The sequence below is a fragment of the Lissotriton vulgaris genome, chromosome 9, assembly GCF_964263255.1.
Source record: "Lissotriton vulgaris chromosome 9, aLisVul1.2, whole genome shotgun sequence".
Lineage (NCBI taxonomy): Eukaryota > Metazoa > Chordata > Amphibia > Caudata > Salamandridae > Lissotriton > Lissotriton vulgaris.
Genome location: NC_141697.1, coordinates 438066335 through 438085035, shown reverse-complemented (window position 1 = coordinate 438085035; position 18701 = coordinate 438066335). Strand labels below are relative to the sequence as shown.

The 18701-nt window shown below is 50.5% G+C and overlaps 1 protein-coding gene across 1 annotated transcript in view; it reads right to left on the bottom strand.

Moving 5' to 3' along the window:
- Positions 1-3414: 3414 nt before the first annotated feature.
- The window catches only part of TDRD9 (tudor domain containing 9), a 2495642-nt gene continuing 2480355 nt past the window's right edge, over positions 3415-18701 (bottom strand). The window contains exon 36 of the mRNA XM_086937885.1: positions 3415-4266. Within this exon, the coding sequence (XP_086794011.1) occupies positions 4165-4266 (102 nt within the window). The 3' untranslated portion in view covers positions 3415-4164. The remainder of the gene's footprint in view (positions 4267-18701) is intronic.

Genomic DNA, 18701 nt, shown 5'->3' with positions numbered 1-18701 from the left:
TGCTCTATGCAAAACTATGGCATAAGATGCACCCTCCTCCGTAGCCACGGTAGGGGGAGACAGCATGCCAAGGTCTGGGGAGGTGTCCAGATCATTTGCCTCACACAACTCCTCCCTCCAGTCCCGTTCCTCCAACTGGTCCGCAAGAGGGTCCGCAGACCCCTCCCAATCCTCATCACCCTCTCCTGTGAGGCACTCACGCTGGTAAGAAACAGGGGGAGAGAACCAGGTACAAAAGTACCGGTCTGCGCTGGTCCTGATGTCGAGCGACATCGGTCCAGCGCCGTGTCCTTATCGATAGGGAGGTCGGGATCGGCCCCGGCTGGAGACACAACCGGCGTCGGAGGAGTCGTCACAGGATTCGGTGCCGGACGAGGTGTAACGAGGTCGACCGGCACCGATCCGGATCCAAGCCTGGATCCTTGGGGGCCCTACAGTGCCGGAGCCAAAGCTGCCGACATCAAAGGCCTAGAGCCCTCAGCCGTGCCCGCAGGGGCCGAGGGCATGCCGGCTGAGTCGGGCTGCCCGAAGATAGAGTGTAAGGCTTTGCAAAAGCTTTGAAGCTGGGCAGAAGTTGCTCCGGGTTCCAGAAAGGGAGGGAAGGCAGGAGTTGACGCAACAGGCTCCGCAGACGGAGCCGGACTCCCCCCTTCCGCGTCTGCCGGCGGATGGAGAGAATGCGAAGAGCGACAATGCTTTTTTGCCTTCTTATTGTCCTTCAACTTACCCAAAGGTGAAAACTTCGATGACAAGTGGTAGTGATGGCTCCGCGACCGGTCCAGCAACCTCCTTCTCGACCGCGACCTTGAACGGCATGGATCGGACTGCCAGGCCTTGAGAAGCTTTCGGGACCACTCCCGCAAAGACTCCGGATTCATGGCCCGGCAGTCGGAGCACAACTTCGGGTTGTAGCGGTTTTCCACACTTCAAAGGCACACGAGGTGCGGGTCCATAACCGACATCAACTTGTGACAGGAGTCACAAGGTTTGAAGCAGGTCCGACGATGTGACATCCCTTGCACCAGGAGTCGACTCAATAAAAGGTGTCGACAAAAGTTGCAAAAAACTGAGTCAAAAAGTGACTTGAGGAACTGCTCTCTCGGGATCTGTTCTCGCTGGCGCAGAAAAGGAAAGAACAGCCATCAGCACGCGAGGGCGGCATCTAAGTAGATAATGCAACGTCCACAACGCCAACGACGAACGTGGAATTGACCAACGCGCAGAAGTACTGCTGAGGAAAAAATTATACGATCCATTGTGACACTTGGGGGTAATTCTAAGGTGAGGAATCCTTAACTAATTGTCTCTTTCAGATATCCCTGGGAGAACCTGCTTTATCACAGTACTTGTGGCCTGGACCATTAGGCTCCTGCACAGGTCACACAGTCCACATGGCACACTGTACAGCCTGGAGGGGGCATCCAGGTGCAAGTTCCGCAGGCATTTTTTCAGCAGGAATAGAACACCCAATGACTCTAAAGGTATATAGACACATGCTGGATATACCACAGCTTCCACTCACAAAAAGTAATAGGTAGTGGCAGGACAAACAAGCTCCCACTCTGCCTAAGTACAGCCAGAGAAAGTTCGACAGGTTGACGAGTGCAACATGAGCGTGATCAAGGTTTTGAAGCACCTTACATTACTTTGCATGTAAACAATGCACTGCAATAGAATAACTCCTTAGGTAGACTAATTTGTCTGCTCATCCAATGAAAGGACCCTCATTTGCATGCAAGCCAAACTCCATGGGCCATTCATGACAGTTCAATCCCAGAGGCTAATGAATATAGGATGATAACTACTAATGGCAGAGGAGGTTTGACCGTTTGTGTTTCTTGTCTGTGTCAGTACATTAACTTTGGGAGGAAAGCAGCTAAAGTTGTGTCTAACCCAGACAGCAAATTCTTAAAAGGTGCAGCGTCCCTTTAACCCATGGGTACTCACTTTCTCTCGGGGGCCAAATTTACAGTGCGGTTTGTGTCCGAGGGCCGCACTGGTGGGGGCGGGGTCAGTGGGGAGGGAGCGGGGCTAGAGGGGAAAAAAACTGACCATGAGGTTGATCACAGGTCACTGCAGCGGACGCCTTCGTCCACTGAGCCACCAGACCCGGCATACACACATTTCTCTCTCTCTCTCATTCTTTCTCTGTCACTCTCTCTCTCTCTCTCTGTCTCCCTCTCTCCCTCTCTCTACCTCTGTCTCTGTGTCCCTCTGTCTCACTCACTCTGACTGTCTCACTCTCTCTCTCAGTCTCCCTCTCTCTCTCTGTTTCCCTCTACCTTCCTCGATTTCTCTCTCCCTCTCTCTCCTTCCCCCTCCCTCACTCACTCTGATGTCTCCCTCACTCTGATGTCTCCCTCACTCTGATGTCTCCCTCACTCACTCCGAGGTCTCCCTCACTCACTCTGAGGTCTCCCTCACTCACTCTGAGGTCTCCCTCACTCACTCTGAGGTCTCCCTCACTCACTCTGTCTCCCTCCCTCGCACTCCCTCTGTCTGCCTGTCTCCCTCCCTCTCCCTCTGTCTGCCTCTGTCTCCCTCGCTCTCCCTCTGTCTGCCTCTGTCTCCCTCGCTCTGTCTCCCTCCCTCGCCCTCCCTCCGTCTGCGTATCTCCCTCCCTCGCTCTCCCTCGCTCTCCCTTTAGCTGCCTCTGTCTCCCTCGCTCTCCCTATGTCTTCCTCGCTATGCCTCCCTCGCTCTCCCTCTGTCTCCCTCTCTCTCGCTCACTCTGCCTCCCTCGCTCTCCCTCTGCCTGCCTGTCTCCCTCCCTCGCTCTCCCTCTGTCTGCATGTCTGCCTCAGTCTCCCTCTCTCTCGCTCACTCTGCCTCCCTCGCTCTCCCTCTGCCTGCCTGTCTCCCTCCCTCGCTCTCCCTCTGTCTGCATGTCTGCCTCAGTCTCCCTCGCTCTGCCTCCCTCGCTCTCCCTCTGTCTGCCTGTCTCCCTCCCTCGCTCCCCCTCTGTCTGCCTGTCTCCCTCCCTCGCTCTCCCTCTGTCTGTCTGTCTGTCTCTGTCTCCTTCCTCCCTCATCATCTCACCATGCTTGAGTGTGCCCGGGCTGACACAGCTTCTGGGCACACACACACACTCAGCCAGCCAGCCGCACCCGAGCACTTCACACCTCTTTAAGAGATCATTCGCATGCTAATGAGGCTTTGTTCAGCTCTTAGGCCCCTGCAGCCCCACGCTGACGGAAATCGCCATGCCCTCACAGAGAGTCTCTGCATCGCGCTGCCTCAGGGGTGTTTGCTGAGATTCTTTAAAAAAGCAAACAAACACGGGTACGATGTCTGCACGGTCCGCAGGCCGCCAGGGAAGGCTTGCCGGGCCGCCCCTGGCCCGCGGGCCGTACTATGAGTACCTGTGCTTTAACCAATGCCACTCACAAGAAATGCAAAAAGACAAGCAGAGATGGATTCCAAGCCTCAGATTTATTGTCAATGTAGAAATTTGTGAGTAATAAGTAAGGGCTCGTTTTTGCCTTTACTTTTGTGGTACATCATATAAAATGCCACCATAAGAAAAACAAGTGATTTCAAAAAAGATTTTATTTGCAATCAAGAAATATTTAAAATCTAAACTTTAATTTTAAACACAGGTGTACTTTTTCCTTTAGATGCAAATTCAAACAACACAACATTTTTATCTGAGACAGCAAGAATACACAGTAAACAAAAAATGTTATTTAAAACAGACACAAATAAGGTTTTGAGGATATAAAAAAAGGTAACATGCAAACTTCAGTCTAATATTAAACATAGAATTAAAAGCAAATCGCATCCTTTCGGTGTACTCAGAAAATTAACCTTGGAACAGTTACAATGGTATTTATTTGCACACCATTTGAAGCTGCAAAAGAACACACATTTCTTAAACGGGAGCAGCCAAAACAAAAAAGACAGGTCTGTCCTTTTAAAAACATATTCAGTAAATTGTTTCCATATTTACAGATCTTTACAATGTGAAGATGTAACAGCATAGCAGTACACACAAAAAGGGAAATCAGAGAGATAAGGAAGTATATTAACAAATGTACAGCTTTGTATTAAGATGCTAAGTTCTTTTTATCAAAAGTGATTGCTTTCAGTTCACACTTGAAAATCTTGAAACTGCAGAACAATTCAGCTATCTTAAGTCTTAGTAGTGCAATCATCAAAAGGTGTTTAAGGGTTCAAGATGACCAGTTTGTGAAACTGGTAAAGGAATGCGTTCTTTCCTACGTTATGATGCACAGGAGACTGGTCGATGAGCAGGTTGGGGTCCACCTAAAGGAACAAGAGCAATTGAACATTAAAAGATCATCAATAAGACACTATGATGCAAAGCAACCCGTATCCTTCTTTAAAAAAAACATCATTTGGCTATTAAACTATTACAACCGAAACACCTCTCCTGGCTGAATGTCTAGGAATGGAAGATCCTTGTGCCAGAATTCTGGTACATGTTCAAGGTGTACCAAGTAGGGTTCCTCAAAACTGTGATTTATTTTGCCAGGGATACGGTCTTTCCTTTGCCAATGTATTATATTGTGAAATCTGGGTGGTTTGAGGCATTCATAAGGTTTTACTTATTATGAGCAAGGGGATACTAAAAAAGATACAGGGATGATGCAAGCACAACTTGAATTGGTAAACATTTTAGGTCTCCCAATTCAAAAGCACATTCTAATTGGAGACCCGAAAAATGGTTAAACCACAATGGAGTATTCAATATAGACATCGAAAGATCATACTACCTGTAGGAGAGTAGGGTCTGCAATCCTATGATCATCCAGATTTTTTTTGCTTTTGTTTCACTGGTTTACGACTTTCCCTGGCTGTGGGCCTGCCAATCAGACCCACAGCCTAGCTGTTCTCTCGCTAAATTGACATGTGTACCTTAGGTGCATTACCCAATTGGAACTGGGCCACCTTGTCAGACCCTGTAACTCAGGGCATCGGTGTACCCAGGGCCTACCAGGGGCTGAAGCATGTATTATGCCACCCCTGGATGGCCATCTAAATCTGACACAACTGGCTGCACGACAGCTGGGGCAAGGTGGTGTAATCACCCTTTGCTGTAGATATAGTATACCTATATCTAACCCTAAAATGGACACCCGAATTCCTATCAGTCACTCCTATGGCAGGCCTTGACAATCCTGAAGGCAGAGTGCGTGGAATCGTGTGAATTGGCGCTTTGGCATGAGCCGAGCCCGGTTGCAGCTTGCGGAACCAAGACCCAATGGCTGTTCCATGATAACGCGTACCATATCGCTAACTTCGGTATCGCGTTATCAAGACATGTCGAGTAAGGTGTCATACGAATCGGGATACTGACCCCTCACCAATGCTGGCGACGGGGTTAGCATTCCGCCCTTCTAGAGGGACACGACATGTACGTAACTGTGAACCCCGGTTAAAGTTAACTGAAACCTCAGCTCCACAAAATGGATGCTGCCACCACAGACACGAGTCTGACCTCCTGCTGCTGGGAGTCCTTCCAGCGAGGAGAGCTTGGACAAAGGGTTTCCTGTCCGGGGCGGTGCTCGCACCATCCTAGACAGGGTTTTGTGTATCCTGGGTAGGCAGGGCTTTACAGGAAGGTGACTGCGGAGTGGCACCCCGGTGCTCACTACGCATCTGCCGGCTAGAACCAGTTCCAGGGGCACCCCAGCCCCTGACCTGGGGAAAGTCCGGCATGGGAGAGGGGTGTAACCACCCCCCTTCTGGTCCCACCCCTAGGGCAGGACCTAGTCGCGTACCCACCCCTTTCTTTAGGATAAAGGCAGGAGCGGTGACCCTTCCAAATTAGATCATCTTTGAATCAAGAATACTTTCTACGAAAGGAACTCTCGACTCTTCTCAAGATTTCTCCCTTGTGGCTAAGGAGTAGTCACCCTGCATCCGCAGGCACCATCTAAGAACTCTGCGGTTTGCTGCAAGTCCTTCCTCAGGAATCCGACTGCCCAGCTCGACGAGAACCGGCTTCCCTGGCACCTCTGACCTCTACCCACATCGTCAGCTCAGCTGAGATCTGTGGGTGCGACGAGACCTCGAGGGACCGGCCATCATCAAAACCTGCACGATTTCTTAAACTAGCACGACCACCGAGGGATCCTCTGGTGAGTGCTCTGGGGTCAGAGAAGCCCCGACCCTGAGCAGCTCCAGCACCGAAGTGCAGCCTCCCAGCATCTCCACGATCTGCGTGGGGCCCTTCTGCTCTTTGCTGTTCAGCACGTTGTCTGGTTACTAGCCGCTGGCTTGTGGCCTTCTTTGACGACGCCCGACAACCAACGCTGTTGGTCTGGTTGCTCCAGACCGACTTTTGCTCCCTTCTGAGAGAGGAGTACCCCGGAACCTCCTGGTCCACTCAAGACGCCATTTTAGGCCCACCACGTGGCCCTGAAATTTGCCAAGGCTTGTTGCCCCAATCCTGGGCCCAGCGACGCCGACAGCATCAACCTTCGTGGGACAGCTCGCACCTCCATCCCGGTCGCCGGCAACGCCTCCTGGTCCGTGAGACTGCAGAGCCTAGCGTCGCCCACTCACCTAGTCGAGGTGACGATCATCCGGTGCCCTCCTGGTACCCTCTGACTACTGGCTAGTAGTACGAACTTGGTCCCCTCTGCTTTCAGGTGTCATCCATCTCTGATCCAGGCTTGGATCTCTACGAACTATCTCCACTGGTCGCCGGCCAGCAACTGCTTCCTTCCGACTCCTGGTTCGTCAGCGAGGCCTCCCGACGTCTGTAAAGACTTGTGCAGCCGCAGCCCCCAGGCTAGGCAACTTCGGCATTTCGGTGCCCGCATAACCTCAGTATCTAAGGGTCCCGAGTCCTTATCGCTTCCGACTTACCTTATCGGGTCCGCCCGAAACCACTAACTTTCCGTGCCCTCGGGCACTTGTATAGATTGTGCACTTGAAGTATTTTCCTAAGAGTTTTGTTGTGTGCTTAGTACCCTGTCCTCATAAAGAGTACAGGGCTGTTGTGACTTTAAATAAATACACTGTTTATTTTAATAACACTTGTGTGGTGTCCTTTCACTTGGTATTCAAGGGGTATGTGATGGTATGACAGCTGGCTTAACACGCCCTCTAGAGTTTAGCCCGAAGACTGCTCGTATCCACGCTACTAGGATAGCTGGTCTAAGGTTGACTTACAACCAATCACCATAAGGGTCGTTTGGACCGATGCATAGTGATCACTAGAATAGTGAGCACTGCATATCGGGCCAACTTCTCACACTACCATCAAAGAGGAAAAAAGGGTGCATGTGAAGCATTTGTAAGCAAGGTCAAGTATCCAGCAAACACACACATTGGCAGGCGAATAAAAATGTCCTTCTCTATTATTTACACCTTGAAAGATGGACTGGAGTAATTACATAAAAAACATGTATGCTTAAATCTGTTTAGTCTACATATGGACAGGTCAAACCTAGACTCAGCTCAACGCACAAGTTACTTACCTTCGGTAACAATATATCTGTAAGAAACAGTCGTTAGTATTAGATTCCTTACCTTAGAATAGCCCCAGGCGTCAGACTGGATCCGGAAAATTTTGCGTAGCAGTACCCCTGCGCGTCGGTAGGCATCGTCTGGGGCTCCCAGTCTGTCGTCGGCGTCGGGATGACGTCATCAAAGTCCTTAGACGCCGCCCTCACGCACTGACGTCAGTTCTTATACATAGCTTTTCCGCGCCCGAAACCCAGAGCCATGATAAAAACCAACACTGGTGCCATGAAACTAGGGACCTGAAAGGGGATGACCTTAACCCAAGATAACGGTTTGCAGAACGGGGAGGATGGGTGGGGCGGTAAGGAATCTAATACTATAAAAGAGTAGAGAGGCGCACTCAATGAAGTCAGTGATACCAAAGAGTCCATAAAATGCGTAGATTTCTGTTCTTATTCTAAATATATTCTTTATTTTCACATACAACGGCACAGCCAACGCGTTTCATTCCCCTTCGTGCCTAGGGAATTTCATCAGGGCATGTACTAAATAGTCCGGTCCGTGCGATAATCCTAGATAAGGTTCTTCCTAGGACGCTGGTGTAACAGAATGATCACAGTAGACCACAGTGTATTCCTGAAAAAAACTTCACACTCAATTCCAAGTGGAATGGTGATTCGGGTCCCCCGGGTAGGCGTCCATCAATCCACGAGGAGGAGCGGCGGAGAACGGAGACCTTATCACAGGTTTCGTCGCGCATTAACGCGAACACAACTACCTTTATAGCCGGTCAATTTCCCGAGCACTCTGACCCACCTCCGCCTTGGAGTTCCCTTAAGGGGTCCGGAATTTATATACTTCTTGACTTTCCAAATTGATACTTTCCAGCCTACCCGGGGGACCCGAATCACCATTCCACTTGGAATTGAGTGTGAAGCTTTTTTCAGGAATACACTGTGGTCTACTGTGATCATTCTGTTACACCAGCGTCCTAGGAATACCTTATCTAGGATTATCGCACGGACCGGACTATTTAGTACATGCCCTGATGAAATTCCCTAGGCACGAAGGGGAACGAAACGCGTTGGCTGTGCCGTTGTATGTGAAAATAAAGAATATATTTAGAATAAGAACAGAAATCTACGCATTTTATGGACTCTTTGGTATCACTGACTTCATTGAGTGCGCCTCTCTACTCTTTTATACTATTGATCTGATATACATCCTCGGCAGCGGATGGTGAGAGTAGCTGCACCACTAAATATCTCTGAAACAGACAAAGTTGATGTGCGAAACCTTGGTCAGCTGCTGCGTGCTTTTGCTTATTGAAAGGAATCTAATACTAACTACTGTTTCTTACAGATATATCGTTACCGGAGGTAAGTAACTTGTGCATCTGAAAGAAACAGGTTAGTATTACATTCCTTACCTTAGAATAGATACCCAAGCAATACCAACCCCGGTGGTGGGTCTGGGAACCAATGATCACACCAGAAAGTCCTGGAGAACGGAACGGCCAAAGAAGCCATATCTCTGGACTTGGCTGTCCAGGCAGTAGTGTCTTGCAAACGTGTGCAGCGAGGCCCACGTAGCTGCCTGACAGATGTCCTGCAAGAGGACTCCCCGGCCAAGGGCTGTAGTAGCTGCCCTGGCCCGAGTGGAATGGGCCGTCAGCCCAACAGGAGGCTCCTTTTTTAGCCAAAGAGTAGCATACCTTGATGCACAACACAACCCACCGAGAGATGGCCCGCTTGTGCACCGCCCGACCTTTCTTACCGCCCACGTAACCAACAAAGAGTTGGTCATCCACCTGGAACAGGCGAGTGCAATCAAAATAGAATGAGAGCACACGTTTTGTGTCCAGACGGTGGAGCCACTCTTCCTCTTTCGAGGGATGTGGAGGCAGAAAGAAGGTGGGCAAGGTGATGGACTGGCCGATGTGGAAGGCTGTGACTAGCTTGGGCAGGAAAGAGGGTCGCGTCCGCAACACAACTTTGTCCGGATGGACAGAAAGGAAAGGAGGTTTAGAGGAAAGAGCCTGGAGCTCACTCACCCTCCTGGCAGATGTGATGGCAACCAGGAATGCAGTCTTGAGAGTAAGGAGACAAAGAGGACAGTTATGAAGTGGCTCGAAAGGAGCGCACATTAGATAAGTCAGAACAAGGCTCAAGTCCCACTGAGGCATCACGAAAGGAACAGGAGGAAACATATGAGTGATGCCCTTCAAAAACCTATTTACAACTGGGGACTTGGAACAAAGAGGGCTGATCAGGGAGCCTTAAGAAAGCGGAAATAGCAGAGAGGTAGCCCTTGATAGTGCCCAGAGCAGAGCCCTGCTGGGCAAGAGAGAGAAGAAAGAGGAAAATCTCTGAAAGAGGGGCAGAAAGGGGATCCACAGCCTTTGCTGTGAATCATGCCACAAATTTATTCCACATGCAGGCGTATACCGATTTTGTGGAGGGACGTCTGGCTGCCAGAATCACATTACAGACTTCAGGAGGCAAGTCAAATGGCCTCAACTGCCGCTCAGTCTCCATGCATGTAAGTGGAGACTGGACAGGTTCGGGTGGAGGACCGTCCCCTGCTGCTGCGACAGAAGGTCCTCCTGAAGAGGCAGACGAATCGGGGGATCGACAGACATGCTGAGTAGCTCGGGATACCAATATCTTCATGCCCACAAGGATAACTTGGGCCCGGCTGCGCCTGATCTTCAGCACTCTGGGCATTTGTGGTATAGGAAGAAAAGCATACAACAGACCGCAGCTCCACTTGAGACGAAAAGCGTCTCCAAGCGAGTGCTGCCTTGGAAATTCCAACGCGCAGAACTGATGACAATGCGCGTTCTCTTCTGTGGCGAATAGTTCCAACTAAGGCTCTCCCCACTGCTGAAAGAGGCCTTGCGCCACGTCCGAGTTCAGACTCCATTCGTGATCCATCATGCACCGACGGCTGAGTTCGTCCGCCCTGGCGTTCAGGGAACCTGCCAGGTGTTGAACCACTAGGGTCACGCCCTGATGTTCCAGCCACTGCCAGAGGCGCAGAGCCTTCTGGCAAAGGGTCCACGACCCCACCCCGCTCTGTTTGTTGCAGTACCACATGGCGGTAGTATTGTCCGTGAACACCTGCACTACACTCCCCCGGACAGAGGGGAGGAATGCCTTCAGTGCAAGCCGGATCGCCCGCAGCTCCAGAAGGTTGATGTGGAGCTGGGACTCGTCGGAGATCAGAGGCCTCTGATCTCCGCCTCTCCCATGTGGCCCCCCCAGCCCTGAAGGGACGCGTCCGTCACAACTACGTGCTCCAGTTGGGGTAGGGAGGGGGATCTGCCGCTGACCAAATCGCGGTCCGTGAGCCATCACTGCAACTGTCTTGCAGTGCCCTCCGAGATCAAGACACGGTCGGACAAGTTGCCCTGATGTTGGGCCCACTGAAACTTCAGGTCTCATCGCAGAACCCGCATCCGCCACCTGGCCTGATGCACCAGAAGGATGCAGGAGGCCATCAGCCCCAGGAGCCGCAGCGACAACCTGACCGAGACTCGGGATAACGGCTGAAAGATCTGAATCAGAGCCTGAATATTCCGAACCCACTGTTCGGGAGGATAAACCCGAAACTGCGCCGAGTCTAGAACTGCTCCGATGAAGAGGAGCTCCTGAGAGGGACACAGGTGTTACTTCGGCACATTGATGGAGAACCCCAGCAGGTGCAGGAGGTCGGCCGTAGTCTGGAGGTGGCTGACGACTGTCTGGGGCGAGCCCGCCTTCAATAACCAGTCGTCGAGGTAGGGGAAGACTGAAACCCCTAATCTGCACAGATGAGCTGCGACCACCGACATCACTTTCGTGAACACCCGTGGGGCACTGGTAAGGCCGAAGGGGAGCACTGTAAACTGAAAGTGCTCGTGGCCTAACGTGAACCGCAGGTAACGCCAGTGGGCCGGTAGGACGTGGAAGTGAAAATAAGCGTCCTGCAAGTCCAACACTACCATCCAGTCTCCCGGTTCCAGGGCAGCTAAGACCTGAGCCAAAGTCAGTATCTTGAACTTCTCCTTCCGGAGAAAGCCGTTGACGTTCCGCAGGTCCAAGATGGGGCGTAGGCCCCCTTTGCCCTTCTTGGGAACCAGAAAGTAGTGGGATTAACAACCACACCCTACTTCTGGCCCAGGAACGCGCTTGATGACCCCTTTGGCCAAGAGGGCCGTAACTTCCTCGTGCAGAAGATTCAAGTGATCCCCCGACATGCGGTTGTACAGCGGTGGCATGGCTGGATGGGTCGCCTTGAAGGGGAGGGAGTAGCCCCTTCGGACGATTTGCAGCACCCACCTGTTCGAAGTGATGTTGCGCCAGTGAAGGAGGTGATGGCGAACCCTGCCCCCCACTGGCGTCATGTAGGCCTGAAAGCTCGGACTAGGAAGGCTTTGACGCGGATGCTGCGGGGGTGGATGTGGACTGGCCTCGCCGTTGTCCCTGGGCACCGCCACGGCGGTTACCACGTCCGCCACCGCGCTGGATGTTAGTCTGCGGCCCATGGATAGCAAGACGTGTGGGGGCACCCCTTCCTTGGCCACAAAAGGAGCGAAAGGCAGCAGGTTGCTGGCGCGGGGCCGACAGGCCCAAGGACTTGGCCGTAGCCCTGGAGTCCTTAAAGCGCTCTAGCGCACTGTCTGCTTTGTCGCCAAAGAGGGGACTGCCATAAAAAAGAATGTCCATAAGGGTATTCTGGACATCAGCTGAAAAGTTGTTGGACCTCAGCCAGGCGTGCGGCGAACCGCCACTGTTGTTGCAATCATCCTGCCTAGCAAGTCTGTGGTATCCAGCCCACATCGAATGGAATACCGTGCCGCATCTCGCTTCTCCGCAACGGCTTGGGCGAGTTTAACCCGGGCCTCCACCGGGCATTGTGGCAGCACGTCTGCTACTGTGTCCCACAGAGAGTGGGTATAACGGTCAGAAAAGCAAGCAGTGTTGACCGACCTTAACCCCAAACTAAGTGAGGAGAACATCTTTTTTCCGTACTGTTCATACCTTTTGGATTCCCGATCAGGGGGAGCTATCGGGAATGCGGTCTGGGAATTAGAGGCCTGGATAACCAGGCTCTCTAGGGTGGGGTGGGTGGACACGAAACAAGGGTCGCCCGGGGCCGGGCGGTGGCGTCCGGCCACGTTCCTATCTACAGGGGACCTGTAGCGGGTCTGGACCAAGTGCCCAACAGAACGTCAGTTAAGGCCTCATTGAACGGCAGTAGAGGTTCTGAAGAGCTGGCCTGCGATTTGAGGACCTCAGTGAGGAGGTTAGCCCTCACAGCCGCGACGGGGAGCTCAAGAGACAAGGCCTTCGCTGCCCTTGTCAACACCACACCGTAGGCAGCCCCCTCCTCCGTAGCCATGGTAGGAGGGGAGACAAATCCAGTGTCGGGCGAAGTGTCCATACCACTGGCCTCCCCTAGTTCACCTGCCCAGTCCTGAAAAGACTGGCACTCCCGTGCCAGAGGGTCCTCAGACCCCTCTCAATCCACCTTGCCCTCCATCTCCTGGTATTCAGGTTCAAATGATGGGGCCGGATCATAGAAGTATTGCACTTCTCTTGACGTTGAATGCGGCGTCGATCGACTCTGTCCCGACGCCGGAATCGGATCGAGGGGGGGAAGGGGGGAATTCGGGGACGACGTCAACCGCGGATGGCGTCGGGGCCAAACCCTAGGAGTCGACGCCAGCAGAGGGGTCGTTAGGTCGACCAGCGGCGACCCGGATCCGGCAGGGCCCTGCGGCGTCGGGACCGAAGTCGCGACGGCGCCGGGGCCAAAGAACCCGACGGCACCGGGGCCATAGCACCCGATGGCGCCAGGGCCATAGCACCCAGCCCGCTTGGGCACCCAGTCGGGACCGCGGAACCCGACAGAGGAGTGAGCGACCTCATGGCCATGAGGAAGGCATCGATGTCCGGTGTTGCGTTCTGCCCAGGGACCGGCGGGTATGGAGCAGGCCGCAACAACTGCGGCTCCCGCGGAGCCCCATGGGCGGTGTCGCCCGAACCCCCGGCTGCGTCGTGCGAGCGTCGGGGGAGTCAGAAGAGCGATGTCGCTTCTTCGACTTCTTGTGCCTCTTACCGGAGGACTTGGAGCCCGACGAGTGGTGTCGACTCGTCGAGCTGTGATGACTCCGGCCCCGCTACCGGTCTCTCGAGCTCCTCCTGGACGGGTCCTCGAGCGGCGGGGTGCCGACTGCCGGAGCTCGAGGAGTTTACAGGACCGCTCCCGCCTGCTTTCCACATCAAGGCCCGGCAGTCGGGGCACGACTTGTCATCGTGGTTGGCCCCTAAGCAATACAGGCACCGGCGATGGGGGTCGGTAACCGACATCAGTCGGTTGCAATCGGCACAGGGCTTGAACCCGGGCATCCCTACCAGCACCGATGGAGTCGTTCGACTCGAAAAACAGATCAAATGGATCGAAAAAATTTTGTCAAAAAATGACTAAAGGGTACTACTTTTTCCGGATCGGGGCTTGATGGCGCAGAAAAAAGAATAACTGACATCAGCGCGTGAGGGCGGCGTCTAAGTACTCCGGCGACGTCATCCTGGCAAAGGACGCGAGCCGCAGACGACGCCTACCGACGCGCAGGGGTACTGCTACGCAAGAGTTTCCGGATCCAGACTGACGCCTGGGGATATTCTAAGGTAAGGAATCTAATACTAACCTGTTTCTTTCAGATGCCCTACGTAACCTCCAAGAAGTCCTGATTAGTCAGACAGCTGTTAAGCATGGGATGGTGGCTACTCAGCTAACAGAAGAGAGAGTGGAAGGAAGGGGTTTGCTACAGGGTGTAGTATCCCCCCAAACCAAACAGCTGACAGATAAACCAATCCAAAAGGAGCCTCAATGTTAGCACCTTCACCTGTCAGTGGAGAGCTAAAGGTGTGGTTCTGGGCACGGACAGCTGTCAGTGGCATCTGCTTGGTGTCAGTCTTTACGGCTGCACTGTCCTTGGCTTGGTGGTCTGACTCCATGTCAAATAGCAAGCTAGGTCCCCTGACTATGTTGGCCACGGTGGGGTTAGTCAAGTTATGGGTGATCTCTTTGGGTAAGCTGGGATTTGCCCTGGTAAGGGTAGGGTTAGTAGCGGTGTTGAGAACCCTATGGACTCTGCACAGTGTACTTCGTTTTAGCACACCATATAGAGAGGCAGCTCCCTACAAATACCCTGTAGAGAAAGAAAGATTAGCAAAACTGGTGCGCAGACCCCATCAGGGCTTCCACATGGGCACTGAAGATGTTCACAATATGACCCCATGATCCTTCTTATGAGAGTCTGTTCCTGTGTTATTCATGTTGTTTAGGTTATCTGGGTATAGAACTAGGAACAGGTATTTTGGGTGCAGCGCGTTTTGGGATGGCATGGATTCTGGATGCAGCTGTATACAAAGAGATCTTGGATGCAACAATCCATATACCTGGGGTTTCACAGAGCAAAGCTCTGGTTCACTTTCAGTGAAGAATGAAAAGATTATGATGGTGCCCCTTGCTCTCGAATGAGACGAGGCTCAGAGTCAAGATGCAAACCTGCTGACCAACACAAAGCAATGTGCAGAGAATAAGGCACATTTCAGTACTAGAGGCAGAATAGCTGAGGTTTAATGAACTCACTCAGATTTCTGGAAAGGCCTGCTGGTGGAAGACAAAATGGAGGCCCAGATAGATCAATGGCCCACGAACACCAAAGGGGTTTGGAACCATTTTATAAAACTTGCAGCATGGCTTCCTTGAAGGTCGCAATCTACTGGGGAGTTGACAATGGCACAGGGAACTGGAAGCAGCTTCGAGTCAGATGTTGAAACTGTGGGGGGACCTTCGGAGTATGAACAGTGGGAGCTCTGTTGGAACTGTGAGAAGCATGGAGAAGCACCTAGATTTTGCATATGTGTGCTTAAATTAGTCTTTCAACTTCACCCTGGACTTACCATAAGATGGCGAGAGGGGAAGGGGACTGACCTCTTCACTTGGAACAGGACTGGGCCTGCTTCTTATGATCAGGGATGTGAAGCTTGGCTTTCTGCTTCCTCGTAGACTATGAGTGCATCAGGGACCAATTGCTGCAGGATTTGAAGTCATGTTTGGTGCTCAGGCGTCAAAGGCTAACATTGTGCTAGTACATCACCGACAACTGCATGTGGCTAACACAACACTACTGAAACCTTGCAGTTTTTGGAGCAGACATAGCTGCACATTGCTGGTTAGAAGTTTGAAAAACTTGGTAAAAGACCCAAAAAAGATAGGTGCAAATCTCTAAATCCAAATCCATGGACACATAAAAGGACGAAATGAAATAATAAAGTGGATGGCACTCCTATTTTTTATAAGAAAAATATTATTTTAATCCTCCTTTTTTAACACATGCGTGCTGCAGAGGTGGCACGTTTGTCCACACTCCGTGCCTACAATACTATCAACCTAACTTGAGTGAATGAACCACTCAACCCCTGCGCACTGTTGCTGCTGGTGGAAGAATCCCACTAGATATATCATCATTCTAAGTTTTAATCCTGGTTTCAACAATTTAATTTTCACATAACCAATTTCACCATTCTTATTCGGAAATGTGATGTTTAATCATCAGTTCATTTTAAATAAATTTCAACATATATTGAAAAATCAAAACATTTCAAAACATTTCACTGCATCAGCAAAATCTTTCTTGACTGTGTATAGTTGATGTAGCCCGATGCATTTCGAGTCCTAAGTGGACTCTTCCTCAGGGGCAACAGAACCAAGAACTTGATGTTCCTCGATTCTTTTAAATGGAAACCACCGCGTTTCCGATTCTATACAAGTATACCACCGTAAGGCTAATCACCAGCACCTTCATCTACTTCCTGCCGATACCAGGTAATCGGCAGGAAGTAGATGAAGGTGCTGGTGATTAGCCTTACGGTGGTATACTTGTATAGAATCGGAAACGCGGTGGTTTCCATTTAAAAGAATCGAGGAACATCAAGTTCTTGGTTCTGTTGCCCCTGAGGAAGAGTCCACTTAGGACTCGAAATGCATCGGGCTACATCAACTATACACAGTCAAGAAAGATTTTGCTGATGCAGTGAAATGTTTTGAAATGTTTTGATTTTTCAATATATGTTGAAATTTATTTAAAATGAACTGATGATTAAACATCACATTTCCGAATAAGAATGGTGAAATTGGTTATGTGAAAATTAAATTGTTGAAACCAGGATTAAAACTTAGAATGATGATATATCTAGTGGGATTCTTCCACCAGCAGCAACAGTGCGCAGGGGTTGAGTGGTTCATTCACATAAAAGGACGACCTAACACTAGTGAGCAGGTGTGGCCTCTGTATGCATCTGTGTCACAGGGTTCAGAGGCAGGATCAATTTGTGGCCTACATTGCCTCTTGCTGGTGTGCAGGAACTACTGTAACGTTTTCTGAATCCAATCTGGCCACTGGGGAGATTTAGAGGATGAGGAATATACAGTTAGATGTATCCATCAGACGCATTAATACCTAAATATAAATGAAAAATGAGTGAGTGGACAGATGAAAGGCAGAGAGTGCATAGATGTTTGGCTAGATTGATGAATGAGTGTAAATGGAAGGCAGTGAGTAGGTCATATATGCTTGGTAAGGACAGTGCTAGTGGTCAATCCTACATTGGTGCAGCAGGGGCTGACATGGTAGTATTAGTTGGTGAGGTGTCAGGGCAATATGGGGGGCATGTGCACCTGATGAACTCAATCCTGATGCTTTGGCTTCTCTCACACCTAGCTCCACAGGCATCAGCTGCCCATCCATGAGCCCGAGTCATCTTTGGTTTGACGCATATTGCATACAGTGAACCCCTAGTTGTCTTGTAAGGCCATCAGGTTACTGAAGAAGGCCACTGGCCAACACACTGAATCCTGGGTGGGGACTGTCACAACTGTTACGCCTGCTCTATGTAAAGATGTGACTCTCATCGCAGTGGGCTCAGAAGGACAATCCCCCATCAGCCTCCCAGGTATCTGCACTGTCTCTGCCCAATGCAGTCATTAAATATTCCTCGTTTGTTACAAAAGTTCTGCTCTGGTCCACCTTAATATGACTGCGGCAAGGATGTTTCTCCAAAGCCAGAGAAGGGATAGCAGGTGGTGCCCAGCTGCACAGGGCCCACCTTCCCCACCAACAGTGTTTCCAGTACCTATACAATACACCTAAGCGTGGAACTGTTCAAAAAGGACTTTACAAAATGGATTGCACATGACAGTATCAAAACAGACTCCATTCCAATGTATGGGACTTATCTAAGAACTGCAATGGAAGGGCTACTTTGGCAGACTGGTCTACCTGGTGTAAAAGTGATGCTTCATATGTCACGATTGAGAATTACAATAAATGAATGGTTGACAAATAAGTACCTGTTCAATATAAGAATGACACCTGTAAACAAAACATAGCGGTTGGCCAGAACTGACCCTCTCTCTATGCATTTGTTGGAATACATTTTAACAAACAGTTTAAATTGTCTCTATCAGAAAAAGTAAAATTAGTGTTCGTTCCCAAATGTATGATTTTACCCTTTAATACAAATACCTCTCCCTTTCCTGTTGGAATATAAGAACCATAATCAGCATTCTCACTCAGCAAACACGGTTGAGCATCAATTGTTTGCTGGTTTAAGTTGAAGACTATCGTAGGGTCGCAGAGGTAAAGTGAGAAGAGGGGCAGATGAGATAGTGGAGGAACTTTATTTGGAGAGATGAAGACTGAGGTTAAGTGATCAAACCTTAACACTGGTCTATTTTGTCAGTCCTTCTTCAATTCAGCCTGCTCTTTATCTCAACATGCAAACAACCTGTCTTCCTGCCCAAACTCGAGGAAGAAACACAGAATGACTGAATGCTCTTGGCTGTGCCACCTGCTAAAATGATCTCATTTTGAAACCATCAGCTGTCTTCATTTTGAAGCAGACGCACCCGGCAAAACAAGGTTTGTGCACTTTGGTAAAGGATTTTCTAAATGATACTCAATTTTCCTGCACATTTAATTTTTCGCCATTATAAACAATATGTCATCAGAATGAACGCAGAACATTTTAGTTCGGGAAACAGGAGTTAGGTACCACACTTCAGCCATGTGTCTTTGGTGTATCAGACGTACAAAATGAAAGTGGTGGTAACATAATATGTAACAAAAAAAAACCTCCAAGTGTCTTCCAAAACCACGAACCAATAGTGGTCCAAATACATTACAAAGAGAAACCCTCTATTATCAAGGG